The sequence below is a fragment of the Lepisosteus platostomus genome, chromosome 9 (assembly GCF_059453375.1).
Source record: "Lepisosteus platostomus isolate fLepPlt1 chromosome 9, fLepPlt1.hap1, whole genome shotgun sequence".
Taxonomy (NCBI): Eukaryota; Metazoa; Chordata; class Actinopteri; order Semionotiformes; family Lepisosteidae; genus Lepisosteus; species Lepisosteus platostomus.
Genome location: NC_142619.1, coordinates 62828528 through 62853511, shown reverse-complemented (window position 1 = coordinate 62853511; position 24984 = coordinate 62828528). Strand labels below are relative to the sequence as shown.

The 24984-nt window shown below is 47.2% G+C and overlaps 2 protein-coding genes across 6 annotated transcripts; one reads left to right on the top strand and one right to left on the bottom strand.

Moving 5' to 3' along the window:
* Positions 1-118: 118 nt before the first annotated feature.
* ttc41 (tetratricopeptide repeat domain 41) lies at positions 119-16544 on the bottom strand. Of its 4 annotated transcripts, none has more exons than XM_088646122.1 (17): positions 16245-16544; positions 15199-15243; positions 13878-14725; positions 13237-13426; positions 12450-12694; positions 11278-11441; positions 9714-10176; positions 8782-9021; positions 7839-8025; positions 6789-6961; positions 5711-5841; positions 5334-5517; positions 4812-4959; positions 3914-4060; positions 2814-2947; positions 1603-1729; positions 119-1528 (listed from the first exon to the last, which is right to left on the bottom strand). In XM_088646122.1, the coding sequence occupies exons 3-17, from the start codon at positions 14665-14667 to the stop codon at positions 1030-1032; spliced, it is 3822 nt and encodes a 1273-aa protein (XP_088502248.1). In that variant the 5' UTR covers positions 14668-14725; positions 15199-15243; positions 16245-16544; the 3' UTR covers positions 119-1029. The 4 variants fall into 4 exon arrangements, with proteins under 4 accessions (XP_088502248.1, XP_088502250.1, XP_088502251.1 ...); XM_088646124.1 differs by having other exon boundaries at positions 5711-5838; XM_088646125.1 differs by having other exon boundaries at positions 12468-12694.
* A 141-nt stretch (positions 16545-16685) lies between these two features.
* hsp90b1 (heat shock protein 90, beta (grp94), member 1) lies at positions 16686-23929 on the top strand. 2 transcript variants are annotated; one of them, XM_088646127.1, is made up of 18 exons: positions 16686-16850; positions 17902-18007; positions 18664-18805; positions 18911-19027; positions 19316-19647; positions 19893-20004; positions 20095-20220; positions 20313-20429; positions 20537-20674; positions 20935-21012; positions 21172-21237; positions 21383-21652; positions 21961-22206; positions 22487-22623; positions 22724-22802; positions 22924-23079; positions 23284-23370; positions 23659-23929. In XM_088646127.1, the coding sequence occupies exons 1-18, from the start codon at positions 16802-16804 to the stop codon at positions 23683-23685; spliced, it is 2385 nt and encodes a 794-aa protein (XP_088502253.1). In that variant the 5' UTR covers positions 16686-16801; the 3' UTR covers positions 23686-23929. The 2 variants fall into 2 exon arrangements, with proteins under 2 accessions (XP_088502253.1, XP_088502252.1); XM_088646126.1 differs by having other exon boundaries at positions 23656-23929.
* Positions 23930-24984: the final 1055 nt, after the last annotated feature.

Sequence of the window (24984 nt, the reverse complement as noted above, 5' to 3'; positions counted from 1 at the left end):
TAGGTAACACTGGTTTCTGAAATCAATTTATAATAACAATGTGACTTAAGCCTCAATAATTAGGAATACCAACTCTAAATTAAAATATTTAAATTGACTACATTGATATATCATAGAATTGTGAAAAAGGGTTTATTAAATCTTTGATTACAAGCACATACAATATTTACTCAGTCATTGACTTAATTCTTCTAAACAATTTTGCTTTTATTGAACTATGAGCTGAAGGGTATAATGTATAATTATTTTAATCATTCTATATGAGACAAAAGTCACCCTTTAAGGGGGAAGTTCTGTTATCATTTTAATATTGGCAAAGAATCATAAACTGTGTTCTGATTAAAGGATAACACACTTTATTACAGCTGAATACGCAAAATATCTTTCTGTACATATTTTCCTAAATGTTATTCTCTGCCAAATATTCAAAAATAGGTTTATTGACAACAACAAATAGACAGTCCGAAAGAACTTAACTGTTTTAGTGCTGAACAGAGAAGACTGCCATCTGACCTGGTACTGTACAAGTATTCAGCATTCTCAAAGAGATCGACACAAGCAGCTCAGCGGATTTTTTAAGAATGACCATTGAAATACAAACCAGGGGACACAAGTGGAAACTTCATGGAACTGCATTTATAATAATAATTCTTACACTTATATGGTGCTTTTCTAGACACTCCACTAAAAGCTCTTTACAGGTAATAGGGATCCCCTCCACCTCCATCAGTGTGCAGCCCCACCTGGATGATGCGACAGCAGACAGAGTGCACCAGTACACTCCCCACACACCAGCTCTCAGTGGGGAAGAGAGCAGAGTGATGAAGCCAGTTCATAGATGGAGATTTTTTTTTAAATCAAGAACAGGAGACCCTTTAATTTATAAAGGATTGTGGGAGGGTGGAACAAACTGCACAGCCACACTGTTGAAGCCAATACCTTACTTTCTGTCAAGAAACAGCTGGATGAGATCCTTGGATGAGTTAGCTTCAGAGTACCAAACGAACCAGAAGGCAGAACAGCCTCTTCTCATTTGTGACTGTTCTCAAGTTCTTTTCCGCCCGGTATTTCTCTGGCATGTCTGAAATGATTCTGAAAGAGCCTCTCACTCGGCTCTCTCGCCTGGTGCAGCCTGGGAGGGAATGGCTGTTGAAGAGTGGGGTATCTCCCAGGCTCATGGTACCATGCTGACCTGTGCAGAACTCTGCAACTGTCCCTCGAGTTCGGTTTCAGAGACAGATTCAGATTCTTGATGTTGCTAGAGGGTCCAAATATCGAAGTCTGGCAGGCTGTCCAGGGCCTGTAGACAGGGCATTTCTCAGTATGTGTTGTCATGAATGTCCTGCAGCTGCTTGAGGCTGATCTAAACTGGGAAACGTTTTGGGGTCTCAAGGCTATGTGAGACCGTGGCTTGAATTTCTGTGTAAGACTCTGTGCTGCATGATAGGGCTCCAACCTTTGTATGGTCTGTCTGGGAAATATGACATTGTGCGTAATGCCTGAATCATGAGTCTCTTTCTTTAATAACCTGAAAGAAAAAAAAATCAAGTTGGAAAACTGAAAAAAATGGAAGAAAAGCCCACAGGACAAAGCAAGTCTCACCGCAGAGTGTCCCTGGTGATCCGGTCGTCGGGCCCCAGCAGGCTGAGCTGCAGATCCCTGGCTCTCTGCAGGAGTCGGATGGCTTCTCTCCTCTCCTGCCGGTCAGAGCTGGTCAACAGCAGTTTTCCTGGAAATCAGTAGAGATGATCTAGTCTTTGAAACAAGACTGCAATTTCTGCACAAGAAAACAATTTCTGAAACTGGAAAGTGGGCTTCCATAAACATTTTTTTTAAACGAATGCTTGAAAAACATCTGCTATTATGTTTTGCCTTCTCTTTCTGAAATGTTTACCTATTTCCCCACACTGCCAGCACAAGCTCTTCTCTTTGCCTAAGGGATCTTCCTTACATTTTCTACTTTTACCATTTCATTATCACTATCACCGAGTGTGTTTTAAATATTAGTTTGGGGGAAAAAAGGTAAGATGTGAACGTAAGCTTCATTTAAGTATTGATATGGAAGTTTGTGCCTCATGGTTCAGAAAACCTTACTGTAAACTCTGCATCTGACAAAAGCAATTAACATTTAAACCACTACCAACTCCACTTCTTGGAACAGATAACAGATTAGAAAGTTGGAAAGCTGGAACATATACCAGAACAGAGAGTCTATAAACACTACCAAATAAAGTCTTCTTTTGCTAAAGAGGTTGACAATGAACAAAGTTCCAACATGTACAAAGTATAAAAGGTAAATTTTCTGGGAACTTGTGCCTGAGTGAAATGAAGTCGTGTCCACCCCTCGACAGCAATGCCTTCGCACATGCCAGGTGCCTGCCAGCCCACTCTGAGCATTCTGGACTGTGAGTAGCTGAGCTGACACACACACCAGAACACAACAGATGGCTATCATCAAGCTGGAAAACACACTAATGTTGATATTTTCTATTTTCTGATAATTCCGGTTATATTTCTATGTAGTTTTCATTAATTCATTAATTTCATTTAACAAATTATTTTACTTAATAAGGACCTTCTAATTTGTGCATCTGCGAGGGTTCTGACTTACTGTTTAAAAAAAAGGGTCGCCTTTCGTCTAATGATTTTTACACGTTTGCCTTCCTGTTTATCTGTTAATCCACCCCGTTTTATCTTGGTCACAGCGTTGGCAAGCTTCTGCAAGACTTTCGCTTTCTGGAACTGTCACGTCTGTGTCTTGGACAAACAACACTTCTGGGCCCCCTGCCTTGTACACAGGAAATTGCAGTTACCTAATTTGCAAAGAGTCAACGCCAGGCTGCATCCCAGTGGCTGTGCCAAGTGTGGAGACAGTGCAGAGACCCTCTGTTCTTCTTTAACTTTGATCACATGTTGGTAGAGTTCCACCACGTGTCTTTTGCCCGTGCTGAAAATAATTACATCAGGGTCAATAACTATAATAATTTGTTCCTTTTTGGACGGTTGTATTTTGTATAGTTCGTTTCATCCTGGCAGATCCCAAAACCTTCTGCTTGTTGGATGTTGGACCCTCTGCTGAAGTGCTGCCCCAACCTGGCTGATGTTCAACACACATTCTGTGTCAGCAGCTCACTATCCAGCAGAGACCCTGAGATCAGGTAGTTCATCAAGCTGCCTAGTTCTGTGCAACAGCTGATCACTCTGAGAGGTCTGTGGAAATAACACGCTCTCTCCAGACACTTGGTTTTCAGTGTTTTTCTCTTTATTTTTGTATAATCCATCCATTCATTTTCTAGCCTGCTAATCCAAGCACTGAGTACAAGGTGGGACAGACCCTGGACTGGATGAAAGTCTTGCGCAGGGCACAACCGCAGATAAAGACACAGCCACATGCACTCACACCTGGGCCAGGAAACCCATGTGAACATGGGGAGAACATACAGACTCTACACAGACAGCACCCCGGGAATGGAACCCAGGGCCCCAGCACTGGGCGGCAGCAATGCTGATCACTGCACCAACGTACTGCCCCCATTTCTGTAGCATGAAACTCACACACTACCACGAGTTTTCGAAGGAAGGTTGAATTGAACTGTGTTCAACATTTACAAAGGAATCTCTCGACCAGAAATACACAATAATGAATGGAATGGGCAGCGAAGGATACTGCAACCAGTCCTAAACGCAGCAGAGTATCCCCTCACTCAAAGCGTAGGCTGAGCCCCATGTCCAGTTATCGCTGGCTGGAGCCTGGGCCACGTCACTACCCGACTGCGACTGGGATTCCCACTGTCGGACGAGCCCACATGGTGGAGCGTCACCTGCTTTGGTTTTGCTGGAAAGCTGGCGACTCCAAACTGGGTTTTGCAGAACAGTGTAAAACGAAGATGGCACCAGGCTGGCTCTCACTCACCCCATCTCTCTGGCCTGACAGAGCAGGTCTGCCAGGTGCTCTTCTGCCTCAGCCACCTGGGGGTGCTCAGGGCCATACCAGCGACGTCTGATGCTCAGGGCTTCCTGGTAGCAGGCCTGGGCCTCAGAGGGGTCACCCTGAGCAAGCCTGGAACATCGGAAGACTGGGCAGTGAGGTACTGTCCACACCTGAGCCACCTGCATGACCAGAGCGATCGCTGACAACACCATGTGACATCCAGGGCTGTGCTTGTTTGAGGGAATGTCCTATCGTCTGAGGTCTTAATTTTAGTCATGATTAATGCATAACGTACTAGAACCAAATGTCTTCCTAATTTTACTGTTACATAAAAAGCCCACATCCTGCACACCAAAGTTAAACCTAATGCCTGTTGATATCATGACGATAGAATTTTATAATGGTAATTAAAAGGCTTTCCTTGAGCTAGGAAATGTTTATAATTATATAATGTAAACTGAGTTTCCGGCAACATTATCCAGGAGCAAAAAATATTTTCCGGATGTTCAGTGCCAGCTTCTGACCCAAGCCTGAATTAAGACAGGCCAAGTCACGGGATGCCAGGAAAGTATTCTAGCGCCCTCTGTGGGTTCTTCTGGGTAACGCACTGCTTTGCTATCCTGCACCAGAAAAGGCTTCTCGAGCCAGAATCATGGATGTTTCAATTTTCAGTCGTGGTGACTAAAGCTAGTCACCATGACTAAAAATTAAAAACTACCATGATTAAAAGGTAGAGGAACAGCACATAGCTCCTAACAGACTGGGCAACCCTGTTTTACGTCACAGACAAAGGCAAGAAAACACACACAGAAACAGAAAGACATCAGCACTGATAATCAGAGTGTTAGATATCAGTGAGGACGATTAGGGCCTCACCAACCTGTGCATTCCCTGAAGGAGCTTCACGGTAGCCACCCTGGAGGGGTGGGTGCTGGCATGACTGAGAGCACTGATCTCGCTCAGAATGACACTGACATCAGGAGACCCACGTCCAGCAAGCAGGTGGCACAGCCTGCACAGCACCAGGCCTGCAGCATGCAACAATGCACGGTGTGGGAGGTGCAGCGCACACTCTTCCCAGAATTAATACTCTTTCCTACCTGGATGTCTAAAATTATTTTTTTATTATTATTTTCCTTTCAAAAACCACAAAGATCAACATGAGTGCAAGGATGCAAGATACATTACATCAGAATTAATACTTTCTTTATGAAAAGAACTGCTTTGATAGTGGAAAAAGCAAAATTCCATAATGATCTATAGATTCTTTTTAGAGGATAAAAAAGTACTTTTATTCGTGGAGAATGACATAGTATTCCATCTGATTATTATGCGTCTCAGAGTAAGAGCATCTGACACCGCTGCCCTCATTGCTCAGGAAGCTTTCACAAGGAAAGACTACCTCTTGCTCTTTCAATGTGATTGCTGCTGTCAGGGTGGTGTGACAGGCAGGTCTCCGCAGTGCTCAGAGCCTTGTGACAGTACATCTCAGCCCTCTCTAGCTGACCCATTGTGCTGTAGAGCTCTGCAAGCCTCTGCTCCACTCTCAGCAGCACTCCCATACTTTTTCTGTCTTTCAAATCAGCCTTCAAAGAAAGAAAAACATTCTTTTTGATATCTGCTTTAAAACTGAAAATGCCTTTCAGTTAACACAAAAAGGTGCAGTCATGATGCTTACTCTGTCTCCTTAAAATTATTCACAATTGCTGCCAATTCAGGGAGTTTCTCACAAACTGTAATGTTGTAACATTTTAAAACTTTGCCCTTTTTATGGTTTACCTCTACAAGACGTGATTCAGCCTCCAGCAGTAAAAACTCGCTTTCCGGTGTCTTTCCCAGGTCATTTAAAATGTCAGCAGAAAAAGCCATCAGCCTTGCTTGAACCCAGGTCTCTGGTAGTGGTTTATCTACTGCAGGAATTGGGAATGGTTACTTTAACTACTTCACATCATTGTATTTACACACATTTATATGTCTAAAGCAGGTCTAAATAGCTGATTTTCCACTTTCATATACAGTAATATTTATAATACGTGTCAGGGAGAAGGCTAGGGGTCAGTTTTAGGGTAAGGGACTCGGCTAGGGGTCAGGGTCACAGTCAGGGAGAAGGCTAGGGGTCAGAGTCACAGTCAGGGAAGGCTAGGGGTCAGTGTTAGGGTCAGAGAGAAGGTTAGGGGTCAGAGTCACTGTCAGGGAGAAGGATAGGGGTCAGTTTCAGGGTAAGGGACTCAGCTAGGGGTCAGAGTCACAGTCAGGGAGAAGGCTAGGGGTCAGTGTCATGGTCAGAGAGAAGGTTAAGGGTTAGAGTCACGGTCAGGAAGAAGGCTAGGGGTCAGTGTCACGGTCAGAGAGAAGGTTAGGGGTCAGGGTCACGGTCAGGAAGAAGGCTAGGGGTCAGTGTCACAGTCAGAGAGAAGGTTAGGGGTCAGAGTCACTGTCAGGGAGAAGGCTAGGATTCAGTGTTAGGGTCAGAGAGAAGGCTAGGGTTCAGTGTTAGGGTGAGGGAGGTTAGGGTTCAGTGTTAGGGTCAGGGAGTAGGCTAGGGGTCATATAGGTGGTTCTTAAAGAATCCCAGAGCTTGGACTTCAACCCCATGTCTCTTCCAGTCATCCACACCTCTTTGTATAAATAAGTTTTTCCTACTATCTGTGCTAAATGAATTCGCTTCTAATTTCCAAATGTGTCCTTGTTTCCTTATTTCATTACTTACTGTGAAGAAGTACCATTTCTTTCACCGTTTGTTCTAGACTAATGAAATTTAGTTATTTTAACCTGTGTGTATGAAAATCGCCTGAGGAAACTTAAATCAAAAGAAAATAATGAAGTGCAATACCGGTTAGTATCATAACTGTTGTACCTATAAATGTAGCTGTGCTCTTCCTCTCCTCAGATGCATGTTTCAGGCCACACAGGTTCAGGAGAGACAGGAAGGGATCACACCCTCTTCCTGCCAGCAGTCCCCAGTACCTGACCAGGTCAGCCCTCAGCTGCAGAAACTGTGCCGAGCTTCTGGACAGGATGTCAACAATCCTGAACAAGGCAAAGTAGTCTCATTCAGAATAATCATGACATCATAATGTAGGAATAATGGTACAAGTGAGAGGAGGCCATTCATCACATCTAGCCTGTTGGGTAGCTAAAACCTAAACTCAGGATCGAGCTATTTCCTGAAGGACGCCAGTGTATTGGCTTCAGCAACATGGTTGTGTTATTCCCAACACCCACAACTCTATGGGTACAGAAGTGTCTCCGGTTCTCTGTTTTAAAGGCACATCCACACAGTTTCCACTGTTTGTGTGCGTTCTGGTCTGTGTTTCCCTGTTCACTCTAGAGAAGCCCTCTGGATCCACTTCATCACTGCTTTTGTTTGCCCTGAGTCCCTGCAGGTCAAGAGCCACAAGGCCTTTTTCGGTATCACCTGCAAACTTGCCGAGTTTACTAACTGCTCCAGAATACGGATACACTTAGGTCTGATCTGCAGCTCTGCCACAGGGTGATTTCTCCTAAGACCTTTCTTGACAATTACTCCTTTTATAAAAATGTTGTGATTTAGCACTTAACAACAGCTTTCGTGTAAATATCCTTCTTGGATGCATGCATGGTTATTGAGATCAGATTTCAGAATTGGCATGTGACCAGATGGCTTTTAACAAAATCAGCACTTAAATGTGAATACCGTAGTCATATGCACAAGTGACATATGTGTTATTTTATTCCTCCAAATACAGGAATTACTTTTATAATTGATTCGGTAACTAAAAGTGCAATTGGAGTACAATTCTCATTGGAAAATAATTTTTTTTTTGCTCTATCAACACTTTCTCCGCTGATCCAGAAAGGGCAAAGCCATTTCTGAAATGCACATTCCCAACACCAGGTGGAGGCCCTGTGAGAGGCGGCGACTGACCCAGGATCACACAGGAAGGCGCGCAGCTCCTCCCAGGACTCGGCCCGCTCCAGGTGCCAGGGCACCTCCAGGAACACCCTCCTGCAGGGGGCGCCATGCAGCTGCTGGAAGAACTGGGCCAGAGCCCTGTGGAAGGCCTTCCTGCTGCCATCACAGCAGCCAGACTCCTGCCCGGCAGGCTCCGCTCCTGACAGGGAGGAGACAGACCTCAGAGCCGAACCAGAACGCTGACTCCTGACCTCCTCAGCTTCGCACCTTGACGCATCGGCAGTTCTCAGGACTCATGACCCACTGCGTGGCTCCCCTGCCTGTGGCCCTCCCCCACTAGAGAATGTCTCCCACAACCAGTTCCTCATTTCTTCAACCTGTAATGAATACAGTCAAAACCCCCTGCTTGTGCTGTGTGTGCTGCAGGGTAGCAGGGAAGTGAATTGGAAGGGCTACGTGCTGAGGAGCCTTGCACTACTGCATGTTCGCTTTGCAAATAAGAGCGGCCATCAAGCCACTCAAAGAGTCAAACGCCAATTATTTTCACTAGCCCACCCAATGTGGAACTGGCAGCGCCGCCCCACACAGCAGGTTCAGTGCCCACTGGAGGAGAGGTGTATCCCTCACTGCCTACACTCGCCTGGGAGGCCACAGGGGGCGCTGTGGTGGCGGCAGAGAGCCGAGAGAGCTCTGACAGACTGATCCCGCCCTCAGCCACTTGTGTGCAACCGCTCGGGGAATCGCAGTTACAGTCGTCTAGTGCTTGAACCCACAGCCAGGCTTGAACCCATGGCCAACAATCATCAGTGGAAGCAGCCCTGTCGTATTAGGACATGCTCTGAGTGGAGGATGATTCCCTGCCCCGGCCCTGTACTTTCAAGGCCCTGGCTTGCTGTGTGTGTGTGGCAGCAGAGAAAGACGGAAGGCAAGGGCAACGAGCAGCACGGGCCCTTACCCAGCAGCTGGAGGTCCACCGCCTGGTGCAGGGACTGGTGGGTAAGGCTCAGCAGGCCGCTGGGGCCCTCCTGGATCCAGTGCCAGGAGGCTGAGCGGAACAGGGCCCAGTCAAGCGGCAGGACCTTCCGGGCTCCGCGGTAGCCCAGGGTGTGCAGCAGGCTCAGCAGCTCCTCCTCCCTCAGCCCGCAACGTGCCAGGCGCAGTAGACACAGCACGGCCCACACCCAGCCCCGCGGCCCTGCAGCACGGAGGACAGACAGGTGCAACAGGTATCACTGCTGCCACGAAGACAGGCGGCCGGCGGCATGAGGTATCAGGGTATCACTCGACAACCCTGCGTTAGTCCCTCCGGAAACCCGACAAACATACAACATAATACAATCTTACAGTAGTTTTAGGAAGTACGTTTTTTCTGTAATTTAGGAAACAAGGAAGGGCATTATTAACGGAGTTTGCACAAATAAATCTGGCTTTTGCAGAATTCTGGAGGAGCTTTTTTAATACAAGAATCATAAATCAATGATACTAAAGAAAACTGCAGGCCTTGACATGACACTTGATCCTCCAGTTTTTACAAAAATGAGCTTACTAAAGCCTTCTGCAAACTTAATTTTCTGTCTTTTTCTCCAGATTCCCAAAAAGTGACAGGTGTCAAGTTTCTTTTGTTACCATTAAAAAACGGAAAAGGTTCTATTTAACCACTAGTACAGTTGAGAATTCAGTAAAGCTCACCGGGAATGAAAACCAGGACTGGGAAACCTGGTCTTAACACGTTGCAGTTTAATTTTCCTGCAGCACTAGCACAGGGCTTTCCTCGGCTGATTACTTTGTGTGCGCATTCTTATCGGAAGCTTGGAAATTTGAATGCAGGTGCACATTTGGAATGTCTCTTGCCTACAGGAGAAAACAGCAAACCGGCAGGTTACCCACCTGCCTGTGCATCTCTAGCTGGGGCTGCTGCCCTCATCCTGCCCCGACGGGTGGTGCTCTCACAACCCCAGCTGTAGTCCTGGACCCAGCGCTCTATCACCAGGGCCCACAGCTCCTGGACAGACCACACCCCCAGGTACTCCTCCAGCTTCTGCTCCTCGTCCTGCAGCGCCCCGCAGGTGCGCAGCTCGCCGCCCACAGCAGACAGAAACACCGGGAGGAAGCTCAGGTTTTTTGCCAGCAGGCCTTCCAGCTGAGCCCCCAGGATGTGTCTGCAAGGCAGCGCCAAGTGTTTCCGCACGATAGCTCCCCTCACGGCGGGGTCAGCTGGGCTGGGGCAGTGCAGCACGTGCACATCTGTGCGAGAGCTCAGGTACTTGCAGGAGAGGTCCGCGCTGCTGGAGGTGAATATCAGTTTGCACCGAGGAGGCAGGGGGTCGGGAAGCCATTGCAGTTTTTTCACCTGCGTCAAAGGAGCACATTAAAAACACAAACACACAAACACGATCTACCATTGAAAGCTTCCAGCTGTCTGCTTGCAATGTAGCATAACACTGACATTAACAGAGAAGACTGATTATTTATTCAGAATCCACAAAACCGCTGCTTGTGGTTCAAGGACATGGTAACGGATAAGTACTAAACCACAATGCGCAATGCTGCGTCTTCCTGAGCTACAGGAGACTGCCCTCCTACATTACAGGCACAGCGATAAGGTACTGATAAGGCTTGTGTTCTATTAAATCCTCTAGCACACTTGTGAAATATAAAGGGCCCTTTCTTTGCCCTACATGAAGGAGAAAAGCTCAAGGGTAAGCTAAAATTCCTACATTTTATTTATGAAGGACAAAGCTGAATTGGCTTTTAAAATACAAGCAAGAATGTCCTCTCTGCCTCTTGGACGATCTGGCATGTACCCTGTCCTGCTCTGTGTTTGCACTGGAACATTGCACTCATTGGAAGAACAAACAGGACAAAAGGGCAGAGAAAAAATGTCAGGTTTGCATAGCAAAATGGCTTCTGAGAAGACAACTCCATATTACAGCGCATCATGTCATCACAAGAAAAGAAGGAAGAGAAGGAATCAGTAGAAATTGTATTTACTGTGTAATCAATAACAGCCCCAACTAGCTCTGTTGGTAGAGCATGAGACTCATAATCTCAGGGTAGTGGGTTCGTGTCCCATGTTGGGCACAAGGTTCTCTGCTCCGTGGAAAGCGAAAGGCATGACAGAGCACAGAAAGGTGTCATGGCCATCCATTGCAACCAAGGAAGTCTCCAGTCGTGACGACAACTCGTACCGCTGGACCCCGGCTTCTGAGGTCGAGAGAGTAGGACTGCCCAGTGCAACAGCCTTCCCACTTCTAAAAGCTCTCCTGCACAGCTTTCTTCATGGAGCTCATCTTCCACACAGATGAGCTGCACAAAGTACAAAGGTCATCGTCGGACAGGACAGACGACCATCATAATCAATAACAGAACACGCCCTTAACCTGGAACCCTGAAATAAGCCCCAACCCCAGATCAGCCAGCCCGCGGCTCTGCAAGAGAGCCAGTGGTATACCTCCTGAGTCGACAGCCCGAGGGTCCCTTCCAGTTCGTCCAGCCCGTCCAGAACCAGGACACAGGGCCTCAGTCCAGCCGCTGCAGCAAAGGCCTGGACTGCCTGGGGGAAAGACAGGGGCTCCGCCGTGGCCTCAGATCCCCCTCTCCAGGCACCCTCAGCCCCTGCAGGTACAGCACCACAGGCTGACTGGGGAGGCAACTGGCTCCTTATCTGCCTCTTCCCATCTGCTCACTTCCCTTCTAACAATGCTCTTTTTTAAAATAAAATTCAGAACAGCCAGTTATATTGTGTTATAAGCACCCAAGCTGGGCTGGCCAGCTGTGTGTTTCTTACATGTTGGCTCACAGACACAAGTTCTGTGCCAGCTCACAGTGGAGAGCAAGGTAGTACACGCAGACTCCCCACCCACCAGCCCCTCAGTGCAGAACAGCTGCTGTGTCACCCCTCTGCCTGGGGCATCCTGGGCATAGCCAGCTAGTAACATGACCCAGGCTCGAACCCGTTACCGCAGCTCTCAACCTGCACTCCACTGCTTTCATCTATTGAGCCACTCAGTATGCCCCTCAATCATTCTAAGTAAATGAATCAGAAAATCAACTATTTTAATAATGTGTCCTCATTTCCTGAACCATGGTTTCATGCTCAAGCTGGTTCACTCTGGAGTTGTCTCCAGAAATGCTCCTCCATAAGGATGTTTGCAAATTGTGCAAAATGGTCCTCTTGGAAACACTGAAAACAATAGCCTTTTAGGGTATTTGTTATTTGAGCTGCATCTGTACACATTTTGCACTGTTACACTGCAATATTTTGAAGTTCTTATTGTAAGTCCCAGTGAGTAAAGACGTCCGATAAATCAATTAAGTAATAAATAACATCAATCTATCCATCTGTTTTCCAACCCTTTTATCCAATTCAGGTTTACAGGTGAGCCTAACAAGGTCAATATACAAAGTTCATGCAGAGAGCACTCAAGGGCTCCGAACTGAGAACTGACCCCAGGGCCCCTGGACTGCGAGGCAGCAATGCTGACCACATCCTAATAACAATTATCAACAATACAGAAAATAATATTCATAACACAGGTTACAACATGCTGTCAAGCTTCCAGGTGCCCAGTAATAAAACAGCTACAGTATATTATTGCACAAGCATCACGCCCTACTCCTCACAGTGTCTCGGTACACTACCGTAGCTTGCACAGCGAAGAGCTGAGGTGCAGTGGCTGAGAAAGATCCTGACATCAGCGCTGGCGGGACTGGCTCCCACGAAATAGGGTACGACCAGGATTCCGGAACTCTTCCGACAGAAATCCCGGAGCCAGCTGGCAACCATGGATGACTTGCCACACCCCCTGGAGCCACAGAGCAGGAGGATGGATTTCTGGGCCGGTTCTTCTGTCAGCTGCTGTCCTGAGCTGAAGAGAATATACAAAAACATATCAGTGGCCTCTTGTAGCTCAGTATTTCCCATTTTGTATTTCAAATTTATGTTTTAACTGCCTGTCTGCACTTCCCTGTACGTTTTCTGCTTTAAACATCACTTGCCACAGTATGCCCAATCTTGAATTTTATCTAAATCTTTTTTTAATTTAATTTTGCCTCTATGGTGTTTTCTGGTATTAACTGAAAACCTGACTAGTTCACTAAACTACCCCAGATTCTGATCATTGTCATAAATTAATAAGAGTAACGGTCCTAAGAGATCCCTGCAGCAGTCCACTAAGTACATCAGTGAATGTAACGGTGTTACTGGCTTAATTCAAACCGTTTTTTCTCTGGGTTCTGGAGATGCACAGGGACATGAGAGATCACAGACGGATCAAGAACTGGAGGGGAGCACTCCCAGGCTAGCCTCAGAGTGAGATATCTCCTAGACTGAGCACTGAAGGTTAAACAGAAAAGGTCACTGAAAAGGGACTTTGAAATAACTACTCCAATCTTTTTTGGTACATTTTACCTTGTATTTTCAGCTTTATCAGTTCCCCTGGGAAGGACATTATCCTGGGTCTGGGCGTCGGTAGTGGCAGAGAGTGCAAACGCGTCGAGTGAGTCCGAGACCCGGCCCGACTGCAGCCAGGGAACGAAGCTCCGACAGCAGTGCTGTGCGAAGGCCTGGTGATGTGCGTGAGGGGGGCTGTGCTGAAGGCCTGGACAGTTGGCAACAAGGGCATTGGTTACTCTCAGCACCTTCACAAGCCTCTCTCTCTCTCTTCAGCCTTGAGCTGAAGAAGACAACAGGGCAGTAAGATAAGATAATATAAGATCACTTTATTGGCCATATACAAATACTTGAATTAGGAATTTGTCTTTTCACATTCCCCAGCCTGCTCTCCATGAGACACACAGACAGGGAGAGAAGCTTGGGGTCAGAGTGCAGGGTCAGCCATTTATACAGCACCCCTGGAGCAGCTGGGGTGAAGGGCCTTGCTCAGGGGCCCAACGGAGTAGGATTCGAACCGGCAACCTTCCAGCCACAGGCGCAGATCCTGAGCCACAGAGCCACCGCTCCACCAGCAAGACAATGCAGAAAAAAAACAGCACACAACGAATTCACAGGCTGTAAAAGAGAACCACATGAAGTATCTTAAGCCGGCTTACCAACAGATGTATTAACAGTGTCTAGAGAACAAAACTGTTTGATAATTGTTCTCCAGTCTTCAATCACTTGCTCTCCCAGCTCTTGCAGACTTCTGAAGAACCTGACAGGCAGACACTTATTAATGATCTTGGTCTTTAGTTCCCTCACCCTCTGCTCTTCGAAAGCTGTCTGCCTGGACATGACGCTCAGCAGTCTCTCGTTTTCGGCATCGGAAGCCCCATCATCGTAGGAGTAATCTCTGAAGTAGAAAAAACACCCAGAGGAGTCCTTGAGGGAAGCAGCCTGGGTGACCTCCAGTTCTGTCAAACTGCAGGTTTGGTTTCTGCCCTCGAGCACCCAGGGATAACCATGCTTGCTGGCAACGTAAAGATTTTTCTCCACTTCAGACAGGCCATCTAGACTATCTATGGAAGCTGGCAAAGGTGCAGAGCTCTCTGGCCGAAAAGCTCCATACCGTTGGCCCAGCAGGCACATGAAAACAGAACAACAACTGATGTAATCCAAGCTGATCTTCAGCTGTTGTGAGGAGACGAGTTTGCGGTGGGGGTGATGAGGAGACCAGTTCTCTGCTTCTCCCCTGTTCCACCGTAGGTTCACAGGCTTGAACCGGGCTCCTCCGGCCTGACATATCCTGTCAAGCTGAGGGAGGAGCTCTCTCTCCAGGTAGTTTCGTTCTGGCTGGAGATCGTCAGGAACAGTACACAGGAATGTCCAAACGGACGCTTCACGGGAGAAACAGAGGCAGGTCTCCTCTTCATCATCTTCATTCAGGGCACCAAGCCCCTCCATCTCCTTCACTCAACCTCACTGAAGTGACTTCTTGTACTTCTTGTAGTGATCTCTGTGCCTGGGAAAAAAGAACAAGTTACAGTATGTTAGCACGGCAGCTGATATTATTGTTAAAGGAAACACAGCAAGGTGTTAAAATCCAAAACCCTTTATGATAGCACAAAGTTTCCAGTCATCTTACATCTGTTCTTTTCCCTAAATTAAAATAATTAGCCAATAATTTGTTTCCAATGTATAAGAAGTGTCTGTGGTCTTTTAAACAAAAACAGATGCACTGTTCTATTCAGTGAAAATCTCTGTAGTGTAAAGGCAGCTGCTGTTTTACTAAAACATATATAGTTCTTCAGTAGTTTCACGAGCAGCAGCTGTAATAAAGGTGGACATCAGGCTCCATCAGTTCACCTCATAATCTTCTTTAAGCCCAGGAATTCACCAGGTTAATCCTCACCATTGTGTATAGCACAGCAGCAATATTCTTTTGTATTTTCTAAACTTTTACACAGTACCCCAAATGAGGTCTTCAAATTGTACCTTTCAAATGTGATGCCTTCCAAAGGTATCCAGCGCCTTCCAATGCTGTCCAAAGATAAGTTTGTTGAATAACAAATTATGAAGACAGAATTTTTAAAAGTGAATTTTTAATCAACACCTGAAAGCACGAACTATACATACATAGGTTAAAAGAAGAAGTCAACTGTCGCCACAAACTAAAAGTAAAAAATCCTAAACTACAACACAGTATGTTGATTGCATACGTGTTCACCCCCTTTGCTGTGGCAAACCTAAATTAGTTCAGAAGCACAAAACCACTTGGGCAAGTCAGACAGTTAGTTGAATGGTCTCTAGAGCATACAGCAATGGTGGTCCACGTGAAACTCAGGATTAACACTGCAAGGTTCCTCGGTCAGGTAATGAGTCAAGCGCAGATCCCACCGCGAAGTGCAAGAGGCTTTCAGAACAAGTCAGGAACAAAGCTGGAGGAAGGCACACATCGGGAGAGGACACATCCACAGACTGAGCCTCTCTTTGAGCGTGGAGAGGCCTGTCTTTAGGACGTGGAAGGTGTATCGTACCACACAGGCGTGGAAACAGGGGAGAAGTGACTGTGAGGCCAGTGTCTTCAGTGACTGAAGTGGGAGAACAGGTACATGTACAGGACTGCACAAGAATGAATCAAATAAGAATACCCTTTTCGGACATTTAATTTAAATTTTATTCTAACTACACCGGTTTCCGGGCTTAGCACTGGTTTCACTGACCCTCTTTAGCACTAGCCGGACCCTGGCACTAAACTGACACCAGGGAGCCCGGCTTGACTTCTCCCCACAGTCTGCTGAACACACTGGAGTGACACAAACGGTTTACTCAAACGGTTCATGCTGTAGGCTGAGAATCGCTGAGAGGCGAATCGCGGCCAGAGTCGCGGGGGCTAGAGACGTCCTCCGTTGATGAGCCGGATTGTTTTAAAGTGCATTGAATCATTACTGTGTTTTCAAGAGAACTGAACAGACTGAAAGGTGTAAACTGTCTCTCTCTCGCTTGTATCCTTCTGTTACAGCTGCGTCGTGTGAGCTCACCTGCGCGAAACCGGGACCCCGGACACCGCGGAAGAGAAACCAGCCTGGGCTCCCGTTGTCATAGCAACAGTGTCAAAGTGGTTGCTAAGGTAAACGTTGCAAGGTTCCCGGATGTTCAACCTTCGCACCGCTGGCGATAACTATTTCCTCTAGTTCGCAACATATCGCATTTAATCAGTCACTTTCCGTTCAAAAATGAGTCACCTGTAGCTATAATAAGTCGTTAAAAAGAAAACTGTGGAACAATTATTCTCTCTGTAATCCAACGAGGACTGCTGTTTATATCAGCCAATTGGAGCGAGCCACGCTCCCGACGTATGAAGATGGACATGGAAGGCGGTGATTGGCCGAGCGGGGCAGCGGCTCCTCCGGCCATTGGCTGCTTGTTGTGCGTGGTGTGCGCTGATTGGCCGGCGGGCGCCTCGGGCCCGCGCGGGTGCGGGCCGTGATAAAGGCTGGCGAGCGCTCGCCTGCTCCAGAGTTCGGTGTCTTTCTCGGAGAGTCGGGCTGCGGGACTCGGCGGAGCTGTCGGTTATATTGCACGGTTTTCTGTCAAAATGAAGAAGTTGTGGATGGTGGGGCTCCTTTGTGCTCTTTTGGCATTTAGTAAGTACCGCCTTTTTTTGCGGAATATCACTGTCCTGGACTTTTGAGTTTGTGGGCTCTTGTTCATATAATGCCCCTCAAGTAGTCAGTGCTTTTTCGTTTAGCTGCACTGTTTTAGCTAGTTCGCCAAATACTGCACTGCACGCCTTAATGTGCGATTTCCGCATGTGTTTTTCGGCACGGCGAGGGCTTTTTTGAGGTCTTGCAATGGCTCATATGCTGTCTCTAAATCCTTATTATTGAGTGCGTTATACAGTAGATAGAACTTCTACAAGAACAACAATGGCTCTTAATCGTCTTTATAGAAGCAAATGAGGCTCACTTCACTGGAAACGGGGGGTTTTCCATGTTGCACAGGCCTATTTCGAGGGGTGTGTTTTGTTTTAAGCGAGCCAACTGCGTCTTTCTAGAAAGTTCCTCGCGAATCGGTGGTTTCTACACCCGTCTGTGGTGCTGAGGTTCTCGTGTGCGAGTCTTAGATGGAGCAGGGGCGCCGATGCGAGGTTCAATTCGGTTTTCTTCCAGTCGGCCCCTGCGATGCGCTCTGGGGTCGCCAGGATAAACCTTGAGAGCGGGCTGGGGGTCCGCGTGTCCGTGGGGCCTGCTGTCGCGGGAGGCCGCCGTGTGTGCAGACAGGTGCGCTCGCAGGTGTCCGTCCTGTGCAGGTGGGCTGGGGATTACGACTGCATCCTCCCAGCGTGACCGATGTCGCCTCTGGCAGCGTGTGCGGAATCTTTCCCCGGTAAACGTACAGAAAAGGGGTCTGATGCAACTGTGGGACATGCTAGACCAATCCCACCTGGGACTCCTCCTCATTTGCATCTCTGCCACAGATGTTCCGGGGTGGCTTGTGGGTCTGCGAGGTCGGAAACGGCCGTGCAGTAGGTTTCGTACTGCAGTGCACAACTCCTGGTTGTGGTGAAGAAACTGGATACACTTGTCTCTCTCTTTTTAATTCGAGAGACAAAGTCGAGTAATTCACGAGGGTGCAGTATGTTTGCTCCCCCCGTGCAAGTTTTACTTCATGCTTAATTCCTTTTGTTCTCTGCAGCATCGGTTCGCGCCAGCGACGAGGAGTTGGACGTGGACGGCGCTGTGGAGGAGGACTTGGGCAAAAGCAGGGATGGATCCAGGACAGACGACGAAGTGGTTCAGAGGTGCGTGTCTAAGCGCACGCGTGCTGGTGTACTGAGCAGGACGGGTGCTTTGTATCTGTCTGGAGGCCTGCTGCAAGAAGCCACTTCCCTTCACGATGGCTGTCATCTGGGCCTGTGTGCATCAGTGTGCTCTTAATCGCTAAATCAAGACTGACCCAGCTGCCAGTCTTTACGGCTTATAAACCTGCTGTTTGATGGCAGCTACCTCCATTCCAGACCACAGCCCGAGGCGGTGACGAGGCCTGTCACTGCTGCTTTAATTTGTAAATCTGCTAGTGCCAGGTGGCTGGTCCATCCCTTTCCCAGTAAGGAAGTATATTTAGAAATGGAATATAAGTTTTCAAGCAAGCTTCCTTGGGGGTGGGGGAAAGTCAGACCTATTCTGCTGCTTTGAAGGAGAGGGAAAAGTCGCTGCCCACACGACTTCCTGGTGATGTTGCGCTGGAAGCGGCTACACCGCCTGTTACGCAGTGTAGCTGTACTTGGTCCCTGTTGTGAGTGATGTGACTGGTGAGATGAGGGGCACCAGCAGCAGTGATGGGGTGGGGGGGGGGCCCTCAGTCCACACCGCATGGTAGCCCTCTGGGCTCCAGATGCTGTGTTTACTGAGTATCACAAGTGAGGCTGACGACTTTCCTCCTGTTTCCTGTGTGCAGGGAAGAGGAGGCGATCCAGCTGGATGGCCTGAATGCATCGCAAATCAAGGAGCTGCGGGAGAAGTCGGAGAAGCATGTCTTCCAAGCTGAGGTGAACAGGATGATGAAGCTGATTATCAACTCCCTGTACAAGAACAAGGAGGTAAGTGGTGTCAGCCATAACTCCAACAGTCACCATGACTGCAGTGTGGCTTTTGTTTTTGTTTTTTTCCCCAGTTTGTCTTGGCTGATCCTTGCTCTCTTTTAGATCTTCCTCAGGGAGCTGATTTCCAACGCTTCCGATGCCCTGGATAAGATTCGGTTGCTGTCCCTAACTGATGATGATGCTCTGGCTGGGAATGAGGAGTTGACCATAAAAATAAAGGTTTGTTAAGACAACATCTTTTTGGAGATTATACCTGAATAACCCAGCAGAGGATCCTTACTAAGAGAACTTAAAATGTGATTAGGTGTCTGAGACATGGAGTAAAAAGACTTGGTGGTCAGACCTTTTAAATTTTATCTATATAGACACTCCCAACTTACCTTTAGAGAGTGCTTGAGTTCCCATTGCAGCAGCACTTCTGCCACCCCTTTTAACTAGAGAAGGAACTCGGTTTCATTTATTGTGATGCCTCGGTAGAGGCAGCTCATGGGGAAGCTTGTCTTGCAGTCTGACAAGGAGAAGAACATGCTGCACATCACCGATACTGGCATCGGAATGACCAAGGAGGACCTGGTGAAGAACCTGGGTACGATTGCGAAGTCGGGGACCAGCGAGTTCTTGAGCAAGATCACAGAGATGCAGACAGAGGGCCAGTCTACCTCGGAGCTCATCGGCCAGTTTGGTGTTGGCTTCTACTCCGCCTTCCTGGTGGCGGACAGGGTCATCGTCTCATCCAAGCACAACAACGGGACACAGCACATCTGGGAATCCGACTCCAATGAGTTCTCCGTCATTGAGGATCCCCGTGGGGATACACTGGGCAGAGGCACCACCATCACGTGAGTTAACCAGAAGTTTTGCAAGTTAATCTGCCAAATTTGCCAATTTGAAACAGCGTTAAGAACATGTTGCTAGTTAACTATGATTATAAGTCTTGCTGTAAGTTATAGCTGTATGTTTAAATAGTCAACGGACAATCTTTTGTACATGAGTATTTTCATATTTGGTTTTCTAGGGGACATGTAAAATGTCTTGGTTTATGTGCTTGTTCATTGACACTTTTTGCTTTGCAAATTCTTACCAGATTGGTGATGAAGGAGGAGGCATCCGACTTCCTTGAGTTGGACACAATCAAGAACCTTGTGAGGAAGTACTCCCAGTTCATCAACTTCCCCATTTATGTGTGGAGTAGTAAGGTAAGACTGGTTGCTGTTGGTTTAGCCTGAAGGTTTCACCCACATGGTGCAGGGGGCTGGCCGTTGCTGAAGCACTGCTGCTCTTTCCAGACTGAGACGGTGGAGGAGCCCATTGATGAGGAGGAAGCGGCGGATTCAGACAAGAAGGAGACCACTGATGAGGAGGCAGAGGTGGAAGAGGAAGACGAGGAGAAGGAGAAGCCAAAGACGAAGAAGGTATGGTAATGGGCATGGAGGTCACTTCAACAGCTGCATGGTTGTTCTGCCTTTTGGGAGATCCTCCTTACATGGCTCCTGTCTCTCTGCAGGTGGAGAAGACTGTGTGGGACTGGGAACTGATGAATGACATCAAGCCCATCTGGCAGAGACCAGCCAAGGAAGTGGAGGAGGAGGAGTACAAAGCTTTCTATAACTCCTTCTCCCGGGTATGATGGCTTCTTATCAGATTAGAGTAGATTCAGGTTGACTAGGATTCTTTGCCTTTCCGTAAGGCAAGCTTAAAATAACTTTTTTTTTTAATATCCTGCTACAGGACTCTGACGAGCCGTTGTCTCACATCCACTTCACTGCTGAGGGAGAGGTTACGTTCAAATCGATCCTGTTTGTTCCTAGCGCTGCTCCTCGGGGCCTCTTCGACGAGTATGGCTCCAAGAAGAACGACTTCATCAAGGTGTGAAAGCTTTTGTCTTGAACCACCAGTCTGGAGTTGAAACAAAAGATCTTGAGGGCTTTGGCTCTGCACTGCTGCGTTGGATTGCTCCCAGGATATAGAGCATATGTAAACTATTTGGGGATTTATAGAAGGTTTATGAATTCTATATATTTTTGATGGAACCTAGGAACTAGAGCTTAAAGATGTTCTCCCAAAACACAATTACGATGTATAAATCTTCTGTTCAGCCGCTAACTTGTCCTTTCCCTTGCCTCCAGCTGTTTGTCAGGAGAGTTTTCATCACAGATGACTTCCATGACATGATGCCTAAGTACTTGAACTTCATCAAGGGAGTGGTGAGTCATGAATACTCTGGGATGGACATCTTAAATTTGGGCTTGTTCCATCACTCATTATTTTGTTTAAAATATCTGCATTCTTTTTGTCAGCACACTAAACCCATTACTACTACAGAGTGAATTATGTTCCTGATTGGATTGTAACCTTCTGTGCAGGTTGACTCGGATGATCTTCCCCTGAATGTATCCAGGGAGACGCTGCAGCAGCACAAGCTCCTGAAGGTAAGGTGGTTTTTCTCGGTTTCTTAAAATCTCTTAATTTAACCAACTCCTGTGGTTCTTGAAAAGGTGGGACTGAGAACGCCCCTGTTGCAGAACTGCCAGGGACGCTGTTCTCTGATGCCAGTTTGGGTGATTGTTAAAACAGGTAATCCGTAAGAAGCTGGTGCGCAAGACCCTGGACATGATCAAGAAGATTGCGGAGGAAACCTACAATGACAAGTTCTGGAAGGAGTTTGGCACCAACATCAAGCTGGGGGTGATCGAGGACCACTCCAACAGGACGCGCCTGGCCAAGCTGTTGCGCTTCCAGACCTCCCACAGTGAGAGTGGATTCAGCAGCCTGGAGCAGTACACGGAGAGGATGAAGGAGAAGCAGGACAAGATCTACTTCATGGCTGGAACCAGCAGGAAGGAGGTAGGAAGACCTGGTCAAAGCCTCCGCAGTTGCACTTCAATGAAGTGTGAAGAAAAATGTTTAGGGTCTTAATACTTGCACCTCACAGTGGGATTGCCCGGGAAACCCACTTCTAAATCTCCTGATTTCCTACAAGGAATTGTTTTTCTGTCAACTTTCAGTACTTTGTGTTTAACGTTTATCTGCCACCTTGGATGAGTCATGGTGTGAATGATCTGAAAATGCTATTGTGAAGTAGTTAGCTGAAGGACAGGGTAGACGTTTGCTAGTTTCACAGCCTTTAACCCAGCTTCCCCCCCCAACTGTAGGCAGAGTCCTCTCCTTTTGTGGAGAAGCTGCTGAAGAAGGGCTATGAAGTGATCTATCTGACTGAACCCGTGGACGAGTACTGCATCCAGGCGCTGCCCGAGTTCGATGGCAAGCGCTTCCAGAACGTGGCCAAGGAGGGCGTGAAGTTCGAGGAGAGCGAGACGGGCAAGGAGAAGAGGGAGGCCTTGGAGAAGGAGTACGAGCCCCTGACCACCTGGATGAAGGAAAAGGCACTTAAAGACAAGGTAAGGGGTGAGGCAGGTTGGCAGCTGAAAAATTCGAAGGGGTGTTGTGAATTTTAATACCAACTATTACAGAAGTGAAGATGAAACCTCATCCCATTTAATTTGTCCTTTTTGAGATGCTTGGTTTTTTTTTCCTTTTCTGTGACTTCACTGTATAACACTAAATGTAACCTTTCTAGTAGGTTTCCTTGGCTTAACTGAGCATGTTCCAAAATGCGCTTTGTGAGGCAGCCGGTCCTGATGCCTCCTGTGCCCTGAACTTGTCATTCCTGCCTTCCAGATTGAGAAAGCTGTCCTGTCCCAGAGACTCACCGACTCTCCCTGCGCTCTTGTCGCCAGTCAGTATGGCTGGTCTGGAAACATGGAGAGGATCATGAAGGCACAAGCTTATCAGACAGGAAAGGACATTTCCACAAAGTGAGTTTTATCCTAACTTGAAAATGAGCATAATGCGACATTTTGACCCTGGAAATGCAGATACACTTTCTAATTCTGTGTTTTTTTTTTATTCATCTAGCTATTATGCCAGTCAGAAAAAAACCTTTGAGATTAACCCAAGACATCCTCTCATCAAGGAGATGCTGAGGCGAGTAAAGGTAAGTAACTTGAAGTTCATCAAGCTCTGCTGAACCAATATTGCAACATTAAACGGACCATCCTGTTATCTGAACAGTAGCAGGCTGGTATGATGTTTAAAGACGTACTTTGTGTTTCTAGGACAATGCAGAAGATGAGACGGCCTCCGATCTGGCTGTAGTGCTGTTTGAGACGGCCACCCTGCGGTCTGGATACCAGCTTGTCGACACCAAGGCGTACGGCGATAGAATTGAGAGGATGCTGCGGCTCAGCATGAACGTGGACCTCGCTGAGGCGGTATGTTTACCCCAGTGGCCTGGTGACCTGTCTGTCCTGGAATGAGATTGTCAAGGGACCTTTATGAATTTGCTCCTACTGGAGGAAAAATCCCACACCCATTGTGCGTTTTGGTCATATTGAAACGGCTCGCTTTAGTGAAAGGTTACAAATGAGGAGGCCATAAAAATATTGGTGAACTGAAATATCTCTGGTCTTGGCCAGGTGGAGGAGGAGCCGGAGGAAGAGCCAGAGGAGCCAGTGGAGGAGGAAGACGCCGAAGAGGAGGTGAAAGCAGAAGATGAAGAGACGGTGAGTTGAATCTCTTTACTTTCCTGTCAAGAGGCAAGGGAAGCTTCGGCAGAAAGAACCCAGCTGCCCCACTGGTTAACAGCAGATCAGCTGGGTTGGCTTCCACCTGTACTGGTCTCGTTTAAATGGCTCAAGATAAAACAGTCACAGCTGTTTAGTTCATGAGTTTAGCCTCCATACCAAGTAGAATCCCTTTAGTGTGGGGGGGTAGAGCATCTGTCCTGGTCGTTTTTGTATCTTACTTTCGGATCGTCTTCATCAGTTTTTCTCTTCTGCCCCCTCCAGCAGACATCGAGCGAGAAGGACGAATTGTGAAGCACTGAGGGGGCGGGGAGCAGGCTGGGGCCGTGAGGGGGAGCAGTCTCCACACCTGGAGCCGGCGGGCCAGAGCGCTCTCTCTGCACAGGGGGGGACTGGGGACTGGGGGGTTTTTTAAAGGACTTTTCTTTTGGGGTTTTTTTTACATTCCTCATGATTGTAAATTTGTTAATATTTAACTGACTGTTTATGGAGTGAAACCATCCTGTCACGTGAACCATTAAATGTTTCCGGAAAGGGATCTGGATGTCTGGTCTTTTAAAGCCAATATGAACTCCGCTGGGGCAGGATGTGGGCAGCTATTGGTTCGGAGATTAACGTCACAGACGCTGAAAGGGACTCCTCGGGTGGAAGAGGTTGCTAAATGTGAAGATCTCCCTTGACTCACTTCTGAGGATTTTCAATTCTGCTCATGCAATTTATGAAAAACTCCATGGGAATTCACACCCTTGCTTCCTGCACAGATTCAGCATAGGTGGACATTAGTCAACCTGAGCATCTTCCAGAATGGCCCTTCACGGGGAAACGCCATCGTTCGACGCAGTAGTAAGTCCTGCCCCACTTAGATTATGGGGCAGAAATGGATCACCTCGGAGGTTAAGAGATTTAATACAGAAGCATTTAAAGGGCAACTGCAACACTATTTTCATATTATGGGGTTAGAATCATCATTGAGTGCATTTCAAACTGCAATAGTGTAAATTTTACAACCTCCAATTTGCATCACAAAATGGACAACTTTCAGGTATGTGCAGTGTCATAATTGTGAGATTCAGAACAAGGCAAAATAATTTCTGGCGACGAACGCAGCCCTCTGCCAAGCAGGTATGTGAAGAGGTCTCTTCTAATCCAATAGAAATAATTGGATTTAGAGTTTTGCTGACAAATTACTTGTTTACTCTGCACGCAGATCAAGTTAAAACATGGTGAAATGTCAGCTATACAAGCGCATAAATTCAGGTTCTGTATCGCCTTCCATTAGTCACTAGAAAGACTAGGGAGCAGGAAGGGTTACTTCACATCACAATTTGTGGGGAATTTGAACATAAGTTTGCAAGAACATGGTAACTTACAGCAGTTTCACAAAGCTCATGATTTTGTGCTTCAAAATGTGTACTTTTTCTAGAATATCAATGGATTTTGTTATTGGGATTCAATAACATCGGAGAAACTAGGAATGCTGTCCTCATTCAACAAACTTTAAATCTTGGAAATCTCCAGGGATTTTGTGCTGCTGGAGAAGGGCTTTGATTAAGCTGCAGTTTCTTCTTTAGTCAGGCCCCGAAAGGTAGTACG